The following is a 20,893-nucleotide window of genomic DNA, read 5'->3' on the forward strand; positions in this document are numbered from 1 at the left end:
AAACTTTTTGGTAGGGTGTGTTGCAATCCGACAGGGGATAATGGTTTTAAACTGAAAGAAGGTAGATTTAAACTACTTACAAGGAAGAAAATTTTTACAATGAGGGTGGTGATAAACTAGAACAGGTTACCCAGGGAGGTGGTAGATGCCTCATTCCTGGAAACATTCAAGGTCAAGTTGAAAGAAGCTCTGACCAATCTGCTCTAGCTAAAGATGTCCCTGCTCATTGCAGGGGGGTTGGACTAGATGGCCTTTTAAGGTCCCTTCCAACCCAAACTATTCTATGTTTGAAGTGTGGGAAAACTTAAAGGAAATGTTATAACTTTCACTGAAGTTCTCTGTCAATAGTTAGATCAGTCCTTCTAACAAACAGCTACTAAGCTCTGAATAAATGACACACCAGTTGGCTCATCCAGAGATGTGTATCTCTTACCCATAGGTTGCTTGAAGTAAAACACTTATACAAAAAGGTAGAAAATCAGATAAAAACGGCCAAGATGGTTTTGATGAATGAAATCAATAAACGAACAAACAACCTTCTTGAACAACTTGAAGTAAGTAAGGCTAGCTCCTTTGATACCTTGGGAAATTAAACTAAATTGAATTTAATCCCAGTGCCGATGGAAAGAATATGGACTGTGAGAGTTATTGTCCCTTTGCTTATTTATTTATTTTTTTCTGCAGAGTTTTATGTGGAATCAATGGTTGACAAAGATTCAGGATGAAAAATGTTTAATTATCATGAATTAACCACATTTTCTAATGCTGTTACAGACAATATGTGTGCAGCTTTTGAGTACTTACAAAACAAGCCGGCTTCTGGTTTTAATGATAGATTTGTAGAATCAATAGCAGCACATTTAACATCCTGTTTCAAAAATGATCCTCTGGTCTACTCTCTGTAACAGAACCTGAAGTTTTGAGTCTTCAGTTTTGGGATGTCCAGTTGAAGTCTATATGATTTTATTTTGAAATGTACTGAGCACAATGATTGCTATTGGATCTGATCAGAATTTCCAGTTCTCAGTTATTCTTGGGTAATATTAGCAGGTATTGCAAAGACAAAGCGCTCGACGCTTGCTGGCGACCTTTGAATTTACGTATTTGATTCAAATATTGGTATTCAGCTAAGTAGCTTTACAAAAAAGAGAAATGTAGGTTTTCATTTCTGTATTATTGAACATTAAGTAAATGCAGGGTTCATGTGGTTTGACAACATTTCAGTGTTTGAGTTATCTATAATTGCAACACAACTGTGCACGCACTGAATGTACATGTATAGGGCTGTATTAAAGTGCATGTAGGGGTATTAAATGAAATCAGGAAGTCCTGGTTTCAAATCAAATGAGGGCAGATAGTTCTTCACATAAGTGGTAAATAAGTGTGGAACTCTGCTGCAAGATATTTTTCATGGGTTCAAAATTAATGAGGCAAATTCATAGAAAAATGCACTGAGGGTGGTAACATAGCCTCTGTCTTTGTGGTGCCTAAGTCATGAATTGCTGGAGACCGGAAGACTGTTCTGAGGAAAAGCTGCATGCTTCCCCTCTTTTTATATATTTTCTTGGGTCTCTTCTCTTGTGTATCATAAGAGACAAGATAGCTTTCTTGGGTTACCTCATTCTGTTAAACCAGAGCCAGAATGAGGTAGGTTGCTTGCTCCTGGAAAAGTCGTTGATCTTCCTGAATTCAGACATATCTGTTAAATAGGATTTGCTTTCTTTTTTCGATTGATGGTTTAAGGTGGTTTGCATCTCTAAATAATGCATAGTGTAGCGTCAGTGATTGTGTATATTATGTGTGTCTGAAGAATGACAATTATCTTCTGCTGATTCACATTATGAACAGAAAATCACCAGTGAAAGGAAGCAGAAATTGGAGCAACAACTGCAAGGTGTTGTGCTTTTAAGCAGACAGGTAGAACATGTGCAGAACTTCATCAGCTGGGCAGTGTGCAGTAAAAACAGCATCCCATTTCTCTTCAGTAAAGAACTAGTAAGAGCAATACTTATTTTCTTATTTGAAGTTGTGCAGTAATGTGAAAACTTTAAGGACTTAATGTTTCTCAAATAAAATGTTTTTTATGATATTGTAATTGACAATAAAATAATTGTCCTTTGACTTGTCACCAGATTGTATTTCAAATCCAGCGCTTGTTAGAGACAAACTGTAACACAGACACAGACCCTCCTCTGAAGATCAGATTTACTTGGGATTCTTCCTACTGGACTAAAGAACTGTCCAATTTTGGTAAGAAAAATATATTGTTGTTTATTAGGCATATGCCTAAAGCTAGACAAGACAGATATAGACAATGCAGTACTTTCCCTGAAGTGCACTCCTTTTTAGTCTTGTCTTCCAGTTCTGTATCTCTTGTCACATTCTTAAGAAAAGTTAGCGTGGCTGAACTTTCTGGGGTTTCCCTCCAGTTATATAAATCCACCTATTAAAAGACATATATAAATACTGCTCTATAAACATTACCTAGAAATACACTGTATAAATATCATCTTTGGTGGTCTTACAGAATCACAGTGTAAGAACATAGCTACTTGTTTCGTGGAAAACCTGTACAGTACTACCAAATTACTTTTACCTGAAATTACTTAAAATGTAGCATCACCGGCTATCAAACAGCCTTGACTTTGCCCAGCATATTTGAAATGAAGTTCTGCCCCAGCAAGCTATAACTCTGTACAGCACTGTCACTCTGGCAATCCTTTAAGGAGTACCCTGGGTGCAATGGAGTGTCTGCAGTGGATCTTGTGCTATTTCTCCTTACGCAGGAGCAACTGGGCTCAGTCACACCCGTGTTCCTTGGATCCTTTAGTACCTTAGTGGCCAAGTGACCTGAGCAGTTCTTGAGACACTTACAATTAATGGGCACAAAGATGGCTTTAAGACACCTGCTGAATAATAATTACAATGCTATTTATATAATGAATGTGCATATAGTGACTTTGTTTCTCACTAGCTATAAATTTACCAACAGCAGCTGGTTTTTACAGTAAATTCAGTGTGGTGATCCAATCAATGATCTAAAAGATTAGTTCTCTTCCCATTTTAAGATATTTAAAATTAGATGGAGTAAAACCCTGTAAAAAATATTGCAAGGAATAATATTTTCTTGACTGAAAGCATGGACAAGATCCATTCTTAGGTCACTTCTATTTCTAGCTTTTATGATTCTCACCTACATTATATCAATATCTTATTTTTGTCACTTTCACCCTGGAAGTTGCCTTTTATACCCATGCTTTTTGTAAACCATACTTAGCTGTATCCATCAGTTACAATAAAATAAGTTGAGGTCAGATTTTCAAAGCATTTGCTGGTAATTCAGCCATGAGTTCCACTAGTATCAGTGAGAGTTTGGTATGGTTTTAAATCACTGAAAAATCTTGAAAACTTGTCTTGAAAATATGTTGAAGGACTGCTTGCATAGGATATTTAAATACCTTTTATATTTGAAATGAAGACAAAGAGATAGCCACCATTTGCAGGTTTTACTGTGTAAACTTGTCAAGATCATAGGAGGGAGTAAATGTGCTGTTTTTTCCAGGGGGCTTCACTATGGAAGGTGGAGACATTTCTCACTCAGATGTGCTACTCTGTGGAAATGTGCAAGGGTTACAGACCTCCTTGCATCATGGGCACCGTGCACCAGCATCACAGCTGGAGCCTGTGAATAGCCAGCCACATCAATTTCCACCTGCCGGTCAGTGTCCTACATCTGTGTGTTGCCCGCACTGCCTGAGCATATCTCATGCAAACAAAGCTCTGCCTTCTTACCAAGACATAAACCGCCATCAACATTTTCGACATCCTCCCGAACTGCATCAGCAGCACTTTCCTCTGCAGTACAGCATGCAGCAACATGACAAAGAGCCAACGGGTGCCCCCCAGCCTATGAAGCTAACACAGTCTGGGCAGGAACAGCAGTCATGGTCAGAGCAAGAGAATATGTCTGGGAGGATGAGAAAGCACTTGCCATCCCAGCAGCTGCAGCAGACTGCACCCGTGGGTTATGCTGTTGTATCACATGAAGCTCAGCAAGTACACACAAGCCATTCACAGCCATGTTGCACTCAGACTTCTTTGCAGACATCAAGTGTGCAAGTGCAACTTGGTCGACTCCAGAAGATAAAATCTAACCACTTGCAGCAGCCGTCACAGCAGCAGCAGCAGCTGCCACCAGTATCACCACCATCAGGTCAGAATGAGAACACCCACAAACAAGTAGTCCAGCAGAGCCTGGACATAATGCATCACCAGTTTGAACTGGAGGAGATGAAAAAGGATTTGGAGCTTCTTCTGCAGGCCCAAGGACAGCCCAGCTTGCAGCTGAACCAAGCTAAGCCACCTCAGCATGTTCAACAGACCATAGTTGGCCAAATCAACTACATAGTCAGGCAGCCAGCCCCAGTTCAGCAACAAATCCAAGAGGAAGCACAAGTAAGTTCTCAAAAAGTTCTTTCCTATTGCATTTAGCCAATGTAAGATCAGAAATGGGAGATGCCTTTGAGTTTTCATGTATTTGGTTGACCTTTCTATTATTGTCTTGTCTATGTTTGTATTCAGCAGAGGCTCCATGCCTTGTGCAGATCGAACCAAAATTTGCTTTAAAGTGCATAAACAACTGGGATCCCAAAGATCTTAATCTCTAAATAGACAAGATGAGCAGCAGGTGGGAGAATAAAAGCATCATCATTCCTCCTTTCTGAATAGGTAACTGGAGGACTGCAGTTGTTTCTCCATTTAAACTCCTTTTTCTGGAAATTTTAATCCCTGAGTCATTGAAATGGATTCCCTTTTGATTCTGAATAGTAGTGGAAAGAGAGTGAAGAACACTTTTTTTTTTTGTTTGAGAGTTATTTTCTATTCTGCTGGTAACTGCTTTTGCTACTGCATCATGACCTTTCAGATTTTAATCAATATTCATACATGCTGTTACAGTTAAAGTTTCATCAGCAGGGCTAATTTCTCCCTTTTTCTTCTGCTGGTAAGAATCCTTCTTTTGAAAAAGGGACAGTGCTAGGTGGTGAACATCCAAACTGCAAGGCAGAAGAAGAAGGGGGTTAGGGAGAGAGCAGCTGCGTGGTTCTGAGTTACTGGCTGGGCTTAAACCACAATAGTTCCACAATAAAGTGGCTTTGAAACACATTCAAAACAGTGGGAATTGCAGTGGAAAGGTGGCTGGGACTTCCCGTTGTGTAAATTCTGTGGAGTTCCTACCCTGAATAGCTCTTAAAGAGGTTTACTTCTAGGGGCAAACTTCAGGCTTTTGAAATAGCTGTACATTTCAGCAGCTTTATTGATTTTATTTTTTTTCTTTTTTTTAAATTCTTTTTTTTTTTTTTTTGAGAGAGAAATCTCAAAATCTTTCTCTGTTCATTTATCTTTCTGTTTAGGGTTACTTTGACCATCGTTGTAGTTTTAGAGTCTTCCCAGTCTTGTCATATTTTATACACTGTGAGTCGATGTGAATTCATTACCCTTTCTCATTTTGAGATTTTGAAAACACAAATTCTTAATTGTGATTTCTAGGTCTGTGAAAGTTCCACTGAACTTGATGCCCAGAAGCCTGTAATTCCTCTGGACAAAAATGATAGTCCCTCCCTGTCAGAGTCACTGGAAGACGTGAGTGTCAGCAGTAACTCCCCTGAGAGCACATTGCAACAATCATCTTTCCATCCAGTGAGAAAGGTATAAAGAGCTTTTTAAAAGATACATTTTAAAGGGAAAACATAGTTTGATAATACTGAATATGATATGGCTTTTGAACTTGCAATCAGCTTGAAAAAATTAAAATATAGTAAATGTCAACAAAATGGCTTTTGGATATTGGAAGACAGTCGTAGCCTAACCTATGCTGTACTGTGCTGTAGCCAGGATCAGCAAATAGTAGTGTTTAGGTCTGGCTGGCATGATTTTTAAGTGTGAAGTTGGTAAAGAAGTAGAAGACCTGTTTCTTCACTGAGAAAATTCTGTGTAGTCCTGATCTCTAGGGCATGAACTAACTAGCTCTTGCTAACTACCATACTAGCAGCAGTTAATCTGGGAGAACTGGGGAGGGGGGACAAGTCAAAGATTCTAATGAAATCAGGCCTGAGGAACATCCTTCAAAGTAGCTGGCCCTGGAAATAACACCATTAATTATTACTTAAGATGTGGTGTCTGAAAGGGATATAATTCTGATATGCTCCTTCTCCTTGTTCATGTAGAAGCAAAAAAATCATAGGTTTCTGTATCTCTACAATACTTCAGCACATAATAGAGCCATTCTTTGATCCTTCTACCTACTGGGAAGCCCTAACTATTGAAGAAGCAGCATAAAGAAAACCAGGAGGGCTAATCTTTATCAGTAGATCCTTGCTGGCTCTGGTTATCACCTGTGCATTTGAGACAGAGAAGCTGCCTTCTACAGATTGTTTAAAACACCCCAAACAGCACTTCATATTCTGTTTGCTCAAATCTGTTTGGTACTTCTGTGCATGACTCATGCTGTGTACCATGTCTTTCATGGATATTTTTTCTTTGAATTTGTGTGTGGGTTATTGTGGAAGAACTCGTCTTTCCAAACTAGCCCCCAAAAGGAAGTTATTTTATTATTCATCAGTATGTAGCTCTGTTGACCCAACATATTTATGATGCAATATGCAATCAGAGAGTTGTTTCAGATCCTTCTGGGAATTTTAGAGACTTGGAAAGGTAATGATTACTGAGAGTCTAGAAGCAGCATGAGAATCAGGTTTGGAAGCCACAAAGAAATCTGCAATTGCTAACTTAACCCCGTCGATGTGATGGAATTTCTGGATCAGGTTGATGGTATCCAACATTCTGAGATGATGCTCTTTGGCTCTGAACTTTCACATGAAGGACCAAATCTCCCTTGACCTCCGATAGAGCACAGGACTGAGGAAAGCTATGCAAATTTTCTAGGATAGAGTTACCTTTACTTTAGGATATGACTGTAAATTTGAAGATGTGTATTTAAGGCCTGAACAAGACCATGAACTAGAGCACATACTTTTCTTGTAATGCAGACACACCCTCAAAGTTATTTGTGAAAATGACTAACTAGCTAACTAACTAACTGTCTAGAGGCTTTTACTACATGCATATTGAAGAAGTTGTCTTTTGTCTTCTGGATCTGTAAGGGAAAGTTATTCTCAACATTTTAAACAAGAAAAGTCAGAAAGATGAAAGAAAATGGAAGCAGATGTGCAAGAGAGAGACTAGTGTAGTCTGATGGAAAAATTAGGAGAAGAAAAAAGGAAGAAGGGCTGATTTGTTGCTGTACAAGTTGAGAAGACAGCAAGATGAGGATACTCCTAGAAAAGAGAAAAACAAACCAAAGCAAACCAGAAATTTTTCTAATGGTGCTGAGTAGCATATGCTCTTGTGCCTGGCACCTCTGCGAGAAATTAGGACATTCATCAGCTACAGTACCCCATCTTTGCTTGTATATACCTATTTGGGATGAAGCCACGATGTACTGACAGCTCTGGCAATGGCTAATTAGAAATATGAAGGGAAGCAGTACACTAAGGAAGCCCTTGAAATACATTGTTTGTAAATGCTGTTTAAAAAAGTCTGACTACTTTTGCCGACAATCAGATTAAATCTAGGTTTAGATTGGTTCCTATTTAAGAACAAGGGGATGTGTCTATGCCTTCTTATCTATGTTTCACCTGACTAAATGTCTTCATGCTCATCTCCAGACAAAAATTTCTGTATAGCTGTTTGTACATTTAACTTTCCAATGGCCCAAATTCAGAATATTTCATCTCTCTCACATTCTTGGAGAACATGGAAAACATGAATGCACTTGGAAAGTATCATTGAAAAAATAACTAGGGAAACCTTTTGCTACCTGGAGAAGAATTGTATTCTGCCTTTGGAGAATATTTGGTACTGGACTTCTTGGTCTTGCATTGCAGTTCTGCTGAACTCTGACAGCCTCTGTTGTGTGCATCATTCCTAGTGGAGTAATTCTCTGGCTGCTGAGATTCTTTCATTAAAGAGAAAGCAGTGTGAACCAGGACATAGCAAAACTTAGAATTAACTGTTTAGTGATATGTTTACCAAGATCAGTCAAAAAATAAAAGCTTACATTAGCCCAGTGATTTCCTTTATTTTGGAGGGAGCAAGGCTTGATTGCTCATGTAGTTAAACATCTGTGTATTAATTTTAAAACATGTTTATGGTATGCATGTGATACCATTGACTGATAACTAGATGAATTGTCTGCATACAGGATCATACTTATGTGCGAAACAATGTCGAACAGATGTTATTAATAGTTTGGGATCACAACATTAATCATAAATGGGGAAACCACAAGTACATTATTCAGATCATCCCAGAGGAGTGCTAATACAGCCATTACTCCATGGCGTGAGACACTTGTATGCCATATGAGTGCTTTTGAGTTCAAGGAATGTTTGGTCAGAAACACTGACATCAAGGCTAGTGCTATCTTAAAGGCCAGAGTAATTGCTCTCTGTGCCCACCTGCTCAGTATGCATGTGTATAGTATAGTCTTTAAAACATGTAATTTCAGTTATGTGTGGGCTTGGCTTGTTTCACTGTTTTTGAACATCAATGGTGACATTTTATCAGTCTGTCTTCCTGTGTATTCCTTTAAATATTCTTTCTCTCTGAATCAAATATTTTGTGCAGAATAAATGTTTCTGTACTTAGACCATTGATTTTTTTGAGATGAGTACTGCATTTAGCATAACTTTTGGCTTAATTAGCAACTTTTAAGAATAGGGGAATAGAAATGGAAGTTTTCTACCTGTGCAAAATGGATATAATTTTCTCTTCACACTCCCCTGTCAGTATACTTCACTCCTGTAGCCAGGACTTCTCTTTTGGATTGTGAAGTTGTTCTGCTTCCATGCCTATCAAATACCCAGCCTCTCCAGTAAGAATGCCAGCAAGACAGAGGACAAAGCTGAGAAAAATTTTTGTGTTACCTGAACTTTTTCTCTGGGGAATCTTGGCAAGCTCAAGGAAACAGATTTTATTCAAACTATTGAATTGCTAAGTTGCAGCGTGAAGGACTGAGTTCTCAATTAGATTAACAATTTTGCAGGAAGGGTTACTAACCTTCTGCAATGATACGGTACTTCTGTTGCTTTTACACAGTATGATATTGAGTTATTAATCTGCACACAGGACTGGAGAGGTCATCTCTTCTGGAGCAAAGATGAGAATAATAAGATATTTTTGATCTAATTGTGTTTTCAGGAGTAATAAAGTGCATACAATTCCTGTTTTGTTTACATGTACCTAATTGTCATTTGTGGCTGTGACGAGCAAGAGGTCTAAAGGCCGTACCTAGCATTTGAAGAAATGTCATAATTACTGTACATCTATAGCACAAATCTGTAGCTTTAGTCTCAGCTACTGCTGGAACAGACATTGGTGTTGCAGGGCTAGATGGACACCTCTCCTCTGACTCCATAAGTGCAACTCTTTCTCTAGATAGGAGCAGGACCTTTACTCTGGGGAGGGAGGGTTCCTTGTCTTGTTCAGCTGCAGGGTTAGGTCCTGGGCAGTGGAAGACTGTGCCACCTCCACTCATCCTAAAAACCTAACTGGCTTAGGCACTCGTGATTCTCTCTTCTGTGGCACTTGTCAGTTGTTAGTAGGTTCATAGAACAGTAGAATCACAGAATGGTTTGGGTTGGAAGGGACCTTAAACATCATCAAGTTCCAACCCCCCTGCCATGGCAGGGGCACCTTCCACTGAACCAGGTTGCTCAAAGCCCTATTCTGCCTGGCCTTGGACACTTCCAGGGATGGGGCCACCACAATTTCTTGGGGCAACCTGTTCCAGTGTCTCACCACCCTCATAATGAAGAATTTCTTCCTAATATCTACTCTAAATCTGCCCTCTTTCAGCTTGTCCTATTGCTACATTCCCTTGCAAAAAGCCCCTCTCCAGATTTCTTGTAGGTCCCATTTAGGTACTGGAAGGCTGCTCTAAGGTCTCGCCAGAACCTTCTCTTCTCCAGGCTGAACAAGCCCAGCTTTCTTGGCCTGTCTTCATAGAAGAGGTGTCCCAGCCCTATGATGATCTTTGTGGCCTTCCTCTGGACTTTCTCCAACAAATCAAGTGTCTGTCAAACACAGGTTTGGTTTCACAGGTTTCAGTCTATTGCCTGATAATTCAGTAGGATGCCTTCTTGTTCTTCTATTAGGAAAACCAGTGAATAATCATTCTGTATTCACTGCCCTCATAATATCCATATTTTGTAGGTTTATATTGAATTTCCTCTCAGACATTTCTTTTTGAAGCTGAAAAGTGATTACTCATCTCTCTAGTTGCTTGTCTCTAGTGTGTTTTGTTTGTTTTGGTTTTTGTTGTGTTTTGTGTTTGGTGTGGTGTTTTTTGTTGTTGTTGTTTTGTTTTTGTTTTACTGGAGTCCATTCTATACTTTGCTCCTTTATATATTCTGCTGTTTTGCCTGTATTTCATGGTGGTGATAAATCCTTTTTGTGACAGGGTGACCAGAAATAGTAAGCAAGGTATAAGCACATGGAAATTTTGTATAGTGCTATAACACTGGTTTTTATATTGTTCTTTTTGATTCACAGTAAGTCCCAGATTCTTAGTTCAAAAGCTCTGTTTGTCTTAAGTAAAAGTACTTGAAACAGGGAAATCCTAGAAAATATTTCATGCCATCCAAGGAGCACTCTTGAGAGCACTCTGAGAGAGGCTTCTGGTTTATTCCGATTATATGCAATGGTGGCATTTCATGCAAGACTAACACAGTGACAGTGCATGGTGCAACCTTTCAGCATCCTCTGGACTTGATGCATTCTAGGCTCTGAGGTGCCAGTGCTGCTGTTGCTACAGGGTTATCAGAGAGAGCAGTTGAACTTAGTCTGCTGTAGGTGGCATTCTTGGATATTTTGCCCCCAAAACATTTGTCTGAAACTTTATTAATGACAACTCTTCCATCTTAGTGGCAAGTGATTATTTATTTATCTTTAAAAGCATGTGAAATTTATAGAAGAGGGGTTTGGTGTAACAGCACAGGTTTTAGTTTTGTTACTATTGCACTGAGTGTGTTGTGAGTACTTAGTGACCGAAAGTAAGAATAATTTAATATCCATCCCTAGGAATTTGAGTACAAGCTTGGGACTGAGGCAGGTTTATTGTTGCAATGTGTTTTTTTTTTTTCTAACTACTATTAATTTTAGGGGGATTAGAGGTGAAAGAAATAATGATAACAGCCTGGAATTCAGTGTCCTGCAAATTCCTAACGTATCAGGATATTTTTTGACTTTAAAGAATTGAGCTGATTAAGCAGAAATGCACTCATGCTTAATGCAATTAAGTACATTTCTCAGAATGGAAATTTAACAAAACCTTTTCCTTTGACCTGGAAAAAAGGATAAATAAAACATGATGCTGTTTGCCCCATACAATCTCTTCCTCTTTCCACTTTAAGTCAGCTCCAATTTATTCAGACAGAATGTTAAGGCAGATTTGGATTCTTTTTCTCACAAAGCTGGAAAGGAAATCCTTTGGATTCTATTCCAAAATTGGGAAATATGAATAGGAAACGTGTAGACTGTGTTATCAGTGCTGCTCTGTGCGGTGAGTTAAGCAATTGGATTGGAGTAGTACATTTGTTTAACCTCCTAGCATAATGAGCTGCCAGGGGGATTGCTCCACTTAATAGCAGCCGTTCATTACTCTGCAATCATTTGCAGCATGTTATTTCTCTTATAGCAAAGAGAATTGGCGGTTCCTAGTTTTGGCTTTCTTTATCTGTGACACTTAATGTCAACAGCCTTGAGACTTTGCCAAAACAACCCTAACAAATCCTAATTCCAGTGTTTCAAGGTAAGTATTTGCTTCTCAGAATTCTTCTGTATTAGTGCTGCATGTTTACACTGGACATTTTAAATGCAACAGTGATCAAAGAAATATTTGAACAATATGTTTATTTTTTGTTCTCTGAAGGCACTTTGCATGTTCTTTCTTCTTACCTTTCCCTACCATATCTATGAAATTTGTGGTAGAAGGCATTTTGGGGTGGTGATGCTGCTGCCATTATAATATAAGGATCATCAGACCAAAATTAATTATGAGACAAGGAGAATTCAATTTATAACGACACAAACATAGTTCAATGTGCCAGGCTGTACATTAAAATGTCAAAAGTTTCCAAATTAACCTGCAGCTGAAGCCACCCTCTACTCAAGAGCATAATTAATGCTTGTTGTTGTTCAAATGGTCAATGTAAAAGCAATAGAGCTCTTATAAAACAGAGATAAATTCTTTAAAGACATCCCATTTGCAAAAACTAGCTGAACTCTCAAGGGAAAAGAGAAATTTTTGCTAATGGCAAAAGAAATGATTATTTTAGGGAGTGAATTAATAGGCTATTAATGAGCCTTGTTCCCAGTGCATTGTTCACTTCACACTTGACAGCAGCTCCATGGATCAGAATGGAATGTGTCTGTTCTTAACTGTGAGTTTTAATATTTTGCACTGAAAGATCATAATGTTGCTTCATCATTAAAATAACCACAAAATTAACTTTTGCCCCAAGGGAAAGACAGATGGCAGTTTGATGGCCTCATTATTCTTTTTCCCTTTTAACAAGCATAAGGTTTTATATTGGTTTATATAATCTAAAAAGATCTCTTAAGAAACTGATGCTATCTAGAAGACTAAAAAGATATAGCCATGGAATGCTGTTGAATTTCACCTTTCAAAAAATTATTGTTACTACAAAGTTTTATGTATGTGTGTGTCTATTTTTTTTCTGCAGTAAGAGTTGTCCCAGTGACTACGCTCAGTAAGTAAACTTGTCTCACTGAAGCCAGGAGTAAGCCTATCATTGTCTTAGTGGGGCTAACGTTTTGTCTGCAGTGTATACAGTTACACACTGACAGGTCTTCAGAGGGTCAGGTCTCAATATGTAATAGATGATGGCACGCTCTTGTGGCACAAGTAAAGGAATATGTGTGTGGTTAGAAGAAGTGAATAGCCACAAGGTCTTCAGTTAACTTTCTATGCAGCTTTGAGTGGTGTGCCTACTATGTGTGTGCCTCAGCATGCCCATTTCAAATGGAGCTTTAGGTAGTTCCTATTAACTCAGACAGGAATTTGTGGATGCTTTGTGATTTTTGAGAATCCGGATAAATAAATATTTAACTACCTCACAGGGACTTGATTTAATACTCACAATGGGGTTTGAAATAAGGGGGAAAGGCAAGGCTGATCACGTCCATCTGTTCAGTTCAAGTATTAATTCTACTTATTTGTTTTCTGTATATGAGAACAATTCTCATGTTTATTTTGTCATCCGAAAAAGGCTTGTGATAAAAAGAGCGATGGTATGTGAAGGAAAATGTGCTGTGTGGTTCGGTTGATACGCCAGAGGGAAGGGATGCCATCCAGAGGGACCTCGACACGCTTGTGAGGTGGGCTGATGCCAACCTTATGAAGTTTAACCATGACAAGTGCAAGGTCCTACACCTGTGTCGGAGCAATCCCAGGCACAGCTACAGGTTGGGCAGAGAAGAGATTCAGAGCAGCCCTGCAGAGAAGGACTTGGGGGTGTTGGTTGATGAGAAAATGAACATGAGCTGGCTTCAGTGTGCGCTCGCAGCCCAGAAAGCCAACCATATCCTGGGCTGCATCAAGAGGAGCATGACCAGCAGGTCGAAGGAGGTGATCCTGCCCCTCTACTCTGCTCTTGTGAGACCTCACTTGGAGTATTGTGTGCAGTTCTGGTGTCCTCAACATAAAAAGGACATGAAACTGTTGGAACAAGTCAAGAGGAGGGCCACGAGGATGATCAGGGGACTGGAGCGCCTCCCGTATGAAGAGAGGCTGAGAAAGTTGGGGCTGTTCAGCCTGGAGAAGAGAAGACTGCGTGGAGACCTCATATAGCAGCCTTCCAGTATCTGAAGGGGGCCTACAAGGATGCTGGGGAGGGACTCTTCATCAGGGACTGTAGTGACAGGACAAGGGGTAACAGGTTAAAACTTAAACAGGGGAAGTTTAGATTGGATATAAGGAAGAAATTCTTTACTGAGAGGGTGGTGAGGCACTGGAATGGGTTGCCCAAGGAGGCTGTGAATGCTCCATCCTTGGTGGTGTTCAAGGCCAGGTTGGATGAGGCCTTGGGTGACATGGTTTAGTGTGAGGTGTCCCTGCCCATGACAGGGGGTTTGGAACTAGATGATCTTAAGGTCCTTTCCAACCTAACTATTCTATGATTATATGATTCTTGATAGGCCACATTTGTCACTGCATGTGCAGGAACCTGTCACAAGAACATTATGACAGCAAATGAACATTTTTGATTTTTGTGGACTTCTTAGGATGTGTGACCATGAAAGCTGGATTCCTTTCTGACCTGCTTACATTGGTTTGAAACATGAACACTCATAGGAATGCTCTATCAGACAGACCATACAGAAAACTGTGCCTCCACCAATGCATTTCCTCATTTACTGTGTTCTAGTTTTCAGCTTAAACGTAAGGTAGAAAGCACATGGTTGACTAGCTCCAGCTGCTTCCAAGAAGTTATTATATCTCAGGCAGCTTAGATTTAGGGACATTGATTTAGACTCAATAGGAGGAAAATGGCCAATGCCCTGACTCAGCACCCTCTGGGTGCCTTCTACATGAAAGGACTGTTTAGAACAGGCCTACTAGAGCACTGTGTGGTAGATGGCACAAACATTCCCTAACACTGTAGAAGACCTGACCTCTTTCTGTATCAAATGCAGGCTATTTTGTCTTATTGAATGTAAGTGTTCATGTTTTGGCAAAATTCCTGCTGTCATGTGTATTGCAGACTGAGGAAAGGGAAATTAAATAACATCCATAGGTGAAAATTAATGTCTGTGGGCAGAGAGTTCTCTTAGTCCATTGGTGATAGGCACTGGAAGCAGAGGAATTCAACACTGACTTCTTTGGCATTATGTAAGATTTACACAGGCAGAACTGACAGCTCAATCTAAGCTGCTGTCTTTACCACTGTTGGATTAAGATGGACAAAGGTATCAAAATCAAAAATGGAGTAACAGTTGAGAAATACTAATTAAATCTAGGAAATGGGTCCTGTCTCTAAGTCACAGGCCCCTAGCAGAAGAGTAAGTACATCAAAGAAATAAAACTCTAATTCAGACACAATCAACACATTCCTTTCATCTTGATTTATATTACAATGAGTGCTACTTACAGTATTGTAGTCAAATGGAAAAGATTTATTCAGTCAGTTATCAAGCGTGATACACCAATGAACTATGACAAAATAAATGGAAAACTACGTTTTCAAATTACACAAATCTCCATACTTCTTAAGACTATTTATATTTGCTTCATACACACACTAGGAGAGAACTGATTTCAGCACAGACGCACATTCCTGGATATAAGGCAGCTTAAGGAAGTCATCTATATGGGTGGATTTGTTTTGTTTTGCATAGCAGTATTTCTGTGGTTTTGACAGTGACAAATCATGAGACAGTAGAAAATGCATGTTGCTGAAACTATTTCAGAGACTTTGGTAAAATTCCTTTTCTTTGGAAACTAGACATGTTACATCCTTTCCTCATTAGCACATGTAGGATATTTCTGGATTTATGCTATGATATTTAAGGCGCAAGTGACGTAGGTTTTAATGGGACAGACTCACTAACTAGCATAAACTTTTCACCATTATTAACAGTAACAAGTGTTTCATCTGTGTCAGATCTGAATCTTATTTCTTCTGAATCTTCCTTCTGAATAAAATAATCTGATGATTTTTGAAAAAAGTTATAAAAACTCTGATCTGAATCTTATTTCTTCTGGAACAACTTAACGGTAGTTAGTAGGGTTTATATCAAGAATTGATTTAGTACAGTGTTCTACATGCCTAGATTTCCTGTTCATTGTAGGAAGTTAAAAATCAGGATCCTTTGGACTGATCAAGGAAAGACATTTTTTGTATATCACAGAAAAGTAACCCAGGTGTCTCCTTTTCCAATTTTCAGTTTTAGTAGTGGAAACTCTAAAGCTTTTGGAAATCGTATAAGATTACAATAGACACATGATACAGCTGCTTCATTACCTATAGCTGAAATGGATTATCTCATCCATTATAGAAAGAACAGTAACATTTTGCTGCCGAAAAGATTATTAACATATTGTTTGTTTTTTTCTTTTTACTTTTCCCAGCATTTGGCATCCTTAAGCGTTGTGGGCTTTTCCAACGGTTTAGAAATGGAACTGCCTTCAATGAGGTTATCTAGCTCGGCTGATCCACATATGCAAGCTGCAGCTGCTGAAGCTCTTTGCCCATCCCCAAGAGCCCTTTGTGACTGTGATACTCCGCCAGAGTCAGTGCCCAGTTACACCTTGGTGTTGGGCAGAGCCCCAAGTGACCTGAGCTCTGGGGCTGCTGCTGGCCATGCACCAGGTGATGCACTCCAGGGCAGCACTAAGTGCAAGGTAGGAATCACTTAAACTCCTCTACTGAAAGGGAATCCACTTTCATTGATAGCACATGGTTTTGTAGTCAGTCAAAGGCAGCTATTTCAGTAAATAAAGTTTTCCTTACGTGATATTTGAAGAGTAGTTACAGATTTATTTAATTTTTTTTTAAGATGGAAAGAAAGAAATCTAACAATAAAATGTGATTTTTACTTTTTTTTTTTTTTTTTCTTTTTTCCCTGAAGCTGGAAAATGAAGACTTCAATATTGTAGATCATCCACTAGAAAACAACTTGGATGCTGCTGGGCAAGATGTAGTTAATGAATTAACTCTTTCTACACAAAAAGTGCTGGAAGAACCTATTAATCTTTCGATCAAAAAATGTCAACAATGCACTTCTATTTCTGAACTGCACAGTAACACTTCTTTCCTGCCCATGAATGCCAGAAAGAGAGAACTTAGAAGCAAAGAAGGTACCAGGCTTTTCATTATTTCCTTTAGGGTTTTGGTCTTTCTTTCTTTCTTAACGCTGTGCATTGCAAGCATTGCAAAGCAGCATGCTTATTAATGTACTTACACATAAATATGCTTTTTCAAAAAGTTTCAAATATTATCAGAGTACTTAACCCAATGGAAAAGCATGATTGATCTCATTTGTGAAGGAAAAACATGGAAATTATATGCCTTGAATTCGTAAAGTCCTTCATCTATGAACCAGAAACTAGTCTGTCTGTGTGAAGTACCTGGAGTATTAGTTCTCTTAGAAGCACTCCTGTTAATGAGACCTGCAGTTATGACTACTGAAGAGCTGGTTTGAAGATTCCAAATTTAATTAAAAAACCCCAAACTTCTGAAATGTAATGTGCTTTCTGCTAAGTCCTTCACATCAGTAGTATAGCAAATTTTTGTTAGATTGATATATTGTACAGTATGTGCTTTTGCTTGGTTCTGTCTACTGTGGAACATTCCCTTCAGCCAAGGCCTGTTTCTCCAGCCTTAATGGAGAATTAGACCTTACTTTACTCTTTTCATGGACGAATTGCCAGCATCCTTATGCTACACTGGAAAGCCTCCCTCCTGCAAACTCGAAAAGTCAATGGGACTATTCATGCAAGCAGGGGATTGCAGGATCAAGCTGTTATCCTGTGACTTATGCCAATATTTGGCTGCTTTCCTCTCTAAAAGATGAATTAATATTTCTATCTCTGTGCCTCTTTTTAACTTAGAGAATTCTAATTAGTACAAAGGAGGCCTAGCTCAGTGAGCCAAGGAAATGTATTTGTCCTCTCTTACATGTACTATGCCAGATTATGACAATTATGCCACAATCATTTATGTGAGTTGTAAGAATCAGGCGCACCCCTAAAAAGCTGTGCCTCAGTCAGGCTTAAGTGTCTCTGAGAGAAGCAGCTTTGTAGTATCTGGTTTGGGTCTTGTGACACTACACAAGGAAAGCAGCCACAATGTACAGAATCTCACTATATATAACAGATGCTCCAAATCTGCAATGTGTAAAGCACTGGTCCTGGTGTGCAAGAGGGTGAAAAAGACTTGAGTTCAGTGCTGCACGCTCTTCACAAGGAAGGATCAGGAGTGAGCAATTCCCATCCTGTTTAAAGGCATGCATTGAGGGAAGACCTGAGGAAACAGAGTCACCATATGTGGTGTGCACCAGGGAGAGAGAGAACTCTGTTACAAATGCAATGTTATCTTTGCTGGTGGCTCTCTGTAGAACTTACTGGCTTCAGCACCGCTGTGCTGCCAAATCCCTTCTGGTATGCTTCTGGTATATACCTCCAATGACTTATTCTTTTCTACTATAAAATCTAAACATTTAAGTTTAATTTACAACAAGACACTTCTTATCGCAGCCCCAAGAGATGTGGTAAAAATTGTACATGTCATCATTTTCCCTCTTACAGACACTTTTCTTCTAATCATGGTTTGTGTAAACACCCTCTCCTCCTCTCCTCTTTCCTAGACTAAACAAATCTGATAGCTTCAGTCTCTCATGGGTCAGAGCTGTGATTTTTTTAAAACCACCTCATTCCTGTTGCACTATTTTGGGTTCTCTATAATTAAGGAGTGCTGCCCACAGACAAACTCAGTGCTGCAGGCGAGGCCTCTGGGGTGTCATGCAGAGCCAGGGTATCAGCTCATTGTGTTCTACATTCCTCACTGCTGGAGATATGCTGCAGGATGGCATCTGACTTTTGTGCAGCAGCAGCATTATGTGGTCATGTAGTGAACAGTCCAAGCTGACTCATAGTTCCTTCTACAGACCTATTCCCTAATCAGTTACTTTCCTGTGTGGTTACATTCATCTGATCCTTCATAAGCTTAGTACTTAGGTATTTTGATTAAGTCTTACTGATTTAGGAGATTCTTCTTCTCTGATACATTAAGATAATTTCTTTTTTAATCATAAGCATTCTCCACAGTGTTTGCAATCCCTCTAGTTTGGTGTTTTCCACAAATTTTATAGGTACTGTTTTCCATGAGCCGAGTTGCTGATGGAAATGTTGATTAATATTAGGAGCCCAGCACTATTGCAACATTCTCTGGTTTGACAGCATGTAATGAGAGCAGCTCCTTCAGCTCAGTGTGCAGTCACCCTTTAGTAATTCCTGCCAGAGCCATGGCTGCCACCCTTCCCCTCCACACCAATCTTAAGTGAATAACACTGAACAGGTGATGTTAAATGCACCTCTCCTTGTCAGTCTTGATTCTATTGTATTTCTTGTGGCTGAGAACAGCAGAGTATCTTAGAGGCGCATTGTTTTCAAGCCATGGGTTATGTACCTTTGACCCAAGCTAGGTTTTCTTTAAAAGGCATGTTTTCCTGGCACTCACTTGTTTCCAGATAGTCATGATATTTGGTTTGTTTTTTTTTTAGTATAGCCTAGTCAAACTGATTCCTAGCAAAAGAAAGAGTTACTATGAAATTTGTCAGTGGACTGGTATTTATGAGGGCATTCACTGGGGCCTTCTTCTCTTAGCCATCCCATCTTTCCAAAGCTGTTTTCTTACTCGTGTCTAGTATCAGTCAAGAGCTACAGTTACTTGCATGATTATATAACAGATAGTTTTCAATTTGTATGTTTATATGTTATATATGGTGGAGGATAGAAAGGAATCATACAGAGTAATATTGGTTCCTCAGTGCCAGATGGGAGACACAACTTCCTTCCTGTTTTCAAATACCCAGAATTATCCAGAACCTCGTTAGCATGGAACAAGAGACTGCAGAGACTTCTTTAGACTTGGGAGTTCAGACCTCAGTAGGTTTGTTTTTCTCAAGAGAAGGCTGTATAGAAAAGAGGATTACTTATCTTGTTCCATGTGTATGGATGAATGTGGCGTGGCTGTGTACATATATTATTCCCTGAGGATGTAACCATTTTGACAAAATATTTTGGAAAGACTCCTTGTATTCAGTATAGAAGCTGTGGTTAAAAGCAAAGAGAAAGTCAAAGACTGTATCCCAGAATAGAAAATAGCGTACATGTTTTCTATTCATACAGATGAAATTATTCCATAATTCACTTATGATATCATATTAAACACCAGACAGAAGTACATGAATATTGAAGTACTTTCCACCCTAATCTGATTCTGGTATTGTAAATATTTTATTCATTTTCTTATCTTCTGTTCCAGATTCCAATAACTGTGAAAAGGAACATTTTGATACGGGTATGAAAAGCAATCAGAATGTCAGGTAACGGAGTCTTTTTTTATACAAAAGCACTGGCCATGAAATTTTATGTGTGTATTTAAAAAATTTGTCATACTTAATGGTAGCAGAGAACTTAAAAGAATGTAAGATTCCTTGTAGTTAAAAATTCTGAAAGTTGTAAAGTATTCTCTTAAACTTGAAAATAACAATTTAAAAGAAGTGGTGAGTTCATGTATTTCTCTTATTCTGTGTAATTTTCCAGAATGAATAAATCTTTCCAACTTATCTCACATGAACAATTAGAAACTGTTTAGCCCAAATTAAACCTAAAAAATATAATGGGAACAGGACTAACATATTTTCAACCACTTTATAATATTGTTTCCAGCTACTACTGTAATAATATATTTTAAAGGAAAGTTGATGATGTGCTGTGCTGCTGCTTGAAGCCAGCCATACTGAAAAGTATCAAGCATGACTAAAACTGAAATAATTAAAAGAAAAATATGTGGAGCAGGGCAAAATTTTAACACAGAACTTAGTAATATATTTACACATATGATTAATTTAAAGCAATTGCATTCACATTTCTTAAAGAATTGGAAAGTGAAAAAACATCCAGATTTTCAGCATTTGGCAAGAATCACAGTTACAAAGGAAAAGCAACACAGCAGTGCATGAAAAATGTTGAAAATTAGTAGGAAACAGAATTTTGCGGAATATGAGTGAATTTAACCATGCATCGTTT

General features: G+C 38.8%; 1 protein-coding gene across 1 annotated transcript in view; it reads left to right on the plus strand.

Annotated features, from left to right (window-relative positions):
* The window catches only part of TRIM66 (tripartite motif containing 66), a gene marked incomplete at both ends in the record, with an annotated part of 49,690 nt that overhangs the window by 22,044 nt on the left and 6,753 nt on the right, over positions 1-20,893 (plus strand). Inside the window, 8 exons of the mRNA XM_080619199.1 lie at positions 440-554; positions 1,849-1,995; positions 2,133-2,250; positions 3,563-4,455; positions 5,548-5,706; positions 16,211-16,483; positions 16,711-16,939; positions 20,127-20,187. Of these exons, the coding sequence (XP_080475325.1) occupies positions 440-554; positions 1,849-1,995; positions 2,133-2,250; positions 3,563-4,455; positions 5,548-5,706; positions 16,211-16,483; positions 16,711-16,939; positions 20,127-20,187 (1,995 nt within the window). The remainder of the gene's footprint in view (positions 1-439; positions 555-1,848; positions 1,996-2,132; positions 2,251-3,562; positions 4,456-5,547; positions 5,707-16,210; positions 16,484-16,710; positions 16,940-20,126; positions 20,188-20,893) is intronic.

This window comes from Psittacula echo (genome assembly GCF_963264785.1).
Source record: "Psittacula echo genome assembly, chromosome: 5".
NCBI classification, from domain to species: domain Eukaryota; kingdom Metazoa; phylum Chordata; class Aves; order Psittaciformes; family Psittacidae; genus Psittacula; species Psittacula echo.